Raw genomic sequence first — 4,885 nt, 5'->3', positions numbered from 1 at the left:
TGTTGGGGTTACAGGTGTGAGCCACCACACCTGGCAGCATTATTTTTATTCTATATTCTATGATTATACTTTTGGGCTTTGTCTTAAATTAGAGCTATATGTTTCAATATTTTTTTCTCTAGTTGTATTTGAAACCATTCTAAAGATGACTTATTTTTAATGACTTTATTTATTTATTATTATTATTTTTGAAACAGGGTCTCACTGTTTCCCGGGCTTGAGTGCAGTGGCGTAATCTCGGTTAACTGCAGTCTTGACCTCCCAGGCTCAGGTGATCCTCACATTTCAGCCTCCTGGGTAGCTGGGACTGTAAGTATGCATCACCATGCCTGGCTTTTTTATTGTTGTAAAGACAGGAGTTTGCTATGTTGCCCAGGCTGATCTTGAATTCCTGGGCTCACGTGATCTGCCCATCTTAGCCTCCCAAACTTTTGGGACTAAGGAGTGAGCCACTGTGCCCAGCCAATTTTTAATGACTTTAAAATTTATAAATCATTTATTTTTATTTGTGCTTTTTCTAAGCTCTGTGAATTTTGACCACAGTTTGTTTATTTTACTTATGCAAATCCTCTTCTACTCTACCACTTAGGATACTCTTTCTTGGCATTTTTTTTCTAATGAAGCATGAAGTGTCTTAGCTGTATCTCAAACAGCCAGGCAGCTGTTTTCACCATCAGATTGTGTCTCTCAGGCTGCTGTCCATCGTCCTGTTAGTGTTATTAGTTGTCTTCTAGGAGAGCCAGTTCCTAGTAATGAGGAATCTTGAGGAAAGAGTAGAACAAAAGGAAAAATAAATTAAGGCTATTTTGTTCCAAAGTTTTAGTTGTGTTAAATAAAGCAACAAAGAGCTCCTTAAAACTGAAGTCGGCCAGGTGTGGTGGCTCACAGCTCTAATCCCAGCACTTCAGGTAGCCGAGGTGGGCAGATCACATCACAAGGTCAGAAGTTTGAGACCAGCCTAACCAACATGGTGAAACCTCATCTCTACTAAAAATACAAAAATTAGCCAGGCATGGTGGTACGTGCCTGTCATCCCAGCTACTCATAAGGTTGAGACAGGAGAATCGCTTGAACCCAAGAGGCAGAGGTTGCAGTAAGCAAAGATCACATCATTGCACTTCAGCCTGAGCAAGATTCCGTCTCAAAAAAAAACAAAAAAACAAAAAACTGAAGTCCAGGTGATTAGTGGTAATAGATAAATTTTTTTAAAAAAAACCATTTACACATTTGCTTCTTAAGAAATATTAACTTCATTACTTATGCGATCAGTTTAACAACTTTTATTTTTTATTTGCAGAAGCCTTATTATCTAGGTCCTGCTGTTGAAAAAAGAGCAGTGATTCTCTGCGATGGTAAACTAAGGCTCAGTACAGTTGAGCAGACTTTTGGCCTTTCTCTCATTGAAATGCTGCATGGTAGGTCATGTTCAGAAATTGACCCTACCCAACGTCCTTGCCTCTTTCACCATCTATCTTAACTTACATCAGTAATGAAAATGAGGGATACCAACCATTCAGTAATTCACTAGATAGTTAACAAGTAATTTATTATTATTGTTATTATTGAGACAGGGTCTTGTTGCCCAGGCTAGAGTGCCATGGTGTGATCATAGCTTACTACAGCCTTGAATTCCTGGGCCTAAGTAATCCTCCCATCTCAGACCCCTGACTACGAAGAACTATAGGTGCTTACCACCATGCCCAGCCAATTAAAAAAAAAAAATTATAGCTAACGGGTTCTCACTCTGTTGCCCAGGCTGGTCTTGAACTCCTGAGCTCAAGTGATCCTCCCACTTTGGCCTTCCAAACTGCTATGATTACAGGCATGAGCCGCCACACTCAGCCTTAACAAATATTGTTAATTGCCACTGGGCACAGTGGCTTATGCTTGTAATCCCAGCACTTTCGGAGGCTGAGGCAGTCAGATCACGAGGTCAGGAGATCGAGTCCATCCTGGCTAACATGGTGAAACCCCATCTCTACTAAAAATACAAAAAATTAACCAGGCGTTGTGGCTCACACCTGTAGTCCCAGCTACTCAGGAGACTGAGGCAGGAAAATCGCTTGAACCCGGGAGGTGGAGGTTGCAGTGAGCCGAGATCATGCCACTGCACTCCAGCCTGGGTGACAGAGTGAGACTCCGTCTCAAAAAAAAAAAAAAAAAATTATTAATTGCCTACTGTATACCCAGGCCTAATATAGGTGCCAAAACATATGGAAAATATGCACCCTGCCCTTAGGGATCTTATAGCCTAATGAAAAGTTAAATGTACATATGAAAAAATTAGAAAAGAGTTAGAAAGCAGTGCTTGCTTCAGCAGCACATATACCAAAATTTTGGAATGATGCAGAGAAGATTAGCATGGCCCCTGCACAAGGATGACATGCAAATTTGTAAAGCGTTCCATATTTAAAAAAAAAATTTAAAAAGTTAGCAGTATGTAACAACTGCAAAGAAGTGACAGAAAGCCTCATATATTTCTATTGCACTAAAATGTAAAGATCATAGCAGCATTGCAGTATACTTCTTTAAGGAGCTGCCATTCTAATATGAAGCAAAGCTGGACATACAAGGGATACTCCTAAGTGGCAAGGGACTGAGTCATGCCAGGTTCATCAGATGTGGAGCATGGTTGTTTTCTTACGACTCATTCTTGTAACAGTAGCCACCACATTGAACATCAAATATCATTTCATTTTTTCCCCTTTTGCCCCTACCTGACCCTAAGTGATACCCAGTCTTCCCAATTCCCCCATTCTCTGTAAAATCCTATAAGGAACAAGTTGAATATTGTCAACTACTGTATTCCTTCACTCAGAAAAAAAAAAAATTGTCATATGTTTCATCATAAGAACTATATATAGTAATTTGCCTATGTATTTATTTTTGTTTGCAGATTCCCACTGGATTCTTCTCTCTGCTGACAGTGAGGGCTTTATCCCATTAACCTTCACAGCCACACAGGAAATAATCATAAGAGATGGCAGCCTGTCCAGGTCTAATGTCTTCAGAGACTCTTTTTCTCACAGTCTGGATTCTGCTTCTTCTCTTAAGGTCTTTACAGGCCTCACTGCCCCCCATTTAGATGTCTCTGGCTGTTCTAACCATGTAGATGGCATGGCCTGATATCTGCAGTGACCTTGCTGTGTAGCTCTTCAGATGAGACCATTACAAACAAGGCCTGCTTGCCACTGTGGACGCTCACCAGTAAGACAGGCGAAGCACTTGTCGTGGTCGGCTCTCCTGTTCTCCCCCGTTTCCTCTGGGCTGAGGCTTGTGTCTTTGTTAGATGGCTCCAAAAGTGGTGTTTATGTATTCATGACTGTGGTTTTGACTAAGAGCAGAATTCCCAGAATAAATTAATATTATGGTGCCATATGGATTGCATTGTATGGTTTCTCTAAGGTTTTGTGTCCCTTGTCCAAAGCTGCATTGAAGCTGTCTTAGGAGCACTTAAAAGGCACCTCAGCATTGTTATAGGTCTTTTTTTTTGGCTTCAAGAGGAGGATGAAGAGTGCTGCTGGGGTCATGTGCTCTAGCATATTAGCCTCAAACCAGCAAGAATTAGAGCTCAAAGGAGGACCAGAAACTCACTGGCTCCTGCTCCCAGGAACAGGAAATGGCTCTGATGTTGCCTGGACCTCCCAGAATTTAAACCTAACACTCTTGCTTCCTTAAATTCTGGCCGACAAAGGTCCAGATACTCTTAAAAACTGGTCCTGGGAAAGTCTTGAATGAAATTTCAAGTGAATTTGTCTTCTCTGGGCGCCACTTGAGGTTGTGCCGATGCTGCTGTCGAGTCCAGGCGAGTCCTACTGTGGAATTTTGTGCTGTGGCCACTCATGAGTGTCCCTGAAATCCGTTTTTTGTTTGTTTGTTTTTTCCCATCCAGTTTTGGGATCATACAACTTTCCTATTTTTCTCCCGGTAGTCAGCTCCCTTAATTAATTTGTCACTTTAATTTGATATTTTTATTTTCTCTCAAGTCTTAGAGACCAGCATAGAATCTGTCAGAGAAAATATTTCAGTAAGTTGGAAATTTAACTGAATCTGAGGTAGTTCTAAAAAGTGCCATTTTGTTTCACTTATGGGCTAAAGTACCAGCTTAGTCAGGTAAGAGCCCTGATCCCCTTCAGATGGACACACCACTTCTCACTGCCTTTAGATGAATCACGCATTTCAGTTACTGCAGAACGAATTGATCAGTGTGTGGCTAGGCATCTGCAGATAAATTGTTTCAGCCATGGAAGCTCCATTAGCACATATGCTTCCTTTTCCCCCCTTCCTTTAAGATCATCTGGAAAGAAACTGTTTTGTGCCCTTGGGGACTCCCGTCTGTCTGTTACAGTTTCCCAAGATGGAGCTGGGCTAGTAAAGAAGTGAGGGCCCATTTTGTAGTTCAGATGCACTAGACAGCTGCTGGGGTAATGGAAGCAGAGGCAGTGTTTCTAATCAGATGTGGGAGAGCAGTGACTGAGAACAGTCTTGAGGCCTGGCTCCACTTCCAAAGGAAGTATCTGGGTTGTGGTGAAATCACAAGTATCCTGAAGCCTAAAGAGAGGACTGCAGGACTGTTAAATTACCATTACAATTACAATGACCATTTCTCAGGTCAAAATACTGTGAATAAGTCTTCAGTAAAATCACTGATGGTTATTGTGGCTGTTTGGATGTTTCAGTAGCATTTTCTTTGTGATTATTGCTGGTATAGAGGAACCAGTGATAATATTGATGTTATATATGCATATGTTGTCTTTGTATTCCTTCTGCTGGTCCAGAATATAAATGATTCTTTACAACAAATCTGATTCCATGACAACTGTCATGCAAGAGATGTTTCCTTGGCCTCTGCTATTCTTTTTTTTTTTTTTTGAGACAGAGTTTC

At 41.1% G+C, this 4,885-nt stretch overlaps 1 protein-coding gene and 1 non-coding gene across 4 annotated transcripts in view; both read left to right on the top strand.

Moving 5' to 3' along the window:
- LOC108302952 (WD repeat and coiled coil containing) overlaps nucleotides 1-4,663 on the top strand; it is a 19,634-nt gene extending 14,971 nt beyond the window's left edge. For 2 of the 3 annotated variants that reach the window (XM_037737690.1, XM_017526715.2), the window contains exons 3-4: nucleotides 1,298-1,415; nucleotides 2,897-4,663. In XM_037737690.1, coding sequence (XP_037593618.1) covers nucleotides 1,298-1,415; nucleotides 2,897-3,126 — 348 coding nt within the window. In that variant the 3' untranslated portion in view covers nucleotides 3,127-4,663. The remainder of the gene's footprint in view (nucleotides 1-1,297; nucleotides 1,416-2,896) is intronic. The other variant, XM_017526720.2, reaches the window with a different exon arrangement.
- Nucleotides 2,305-2,413, top strand: LOC119471034. Its single transcript, XR_005200024.1, has one exon. It is a non-coding gene; the product is annotated as a U6 spliceosomal RNA (small nuclear RNA).
- Nucleotides 4,664-4,885: the final 222 nt, after the last annotated feature.

This window comes from Cebus imitator, unplaced genomic scaffold, assembly GCF_001604975.1.
Source record: "Cebus imitator isolate Cc_AM_T3 unplaced genomic scaffold, Cebus_imitator-1.0 Scaffold1, whole genome shotgun sequence".
Taxonomy (NCBI): domain Eukaryota; kingdom Metazoa; phylum Chordata; class Mammalia; order Primates; family Cebidae; genus Cebus; species Cebus imitator.
This window is presented reverse-complemented; position numbering and strand designations above follow the sequence as displayed.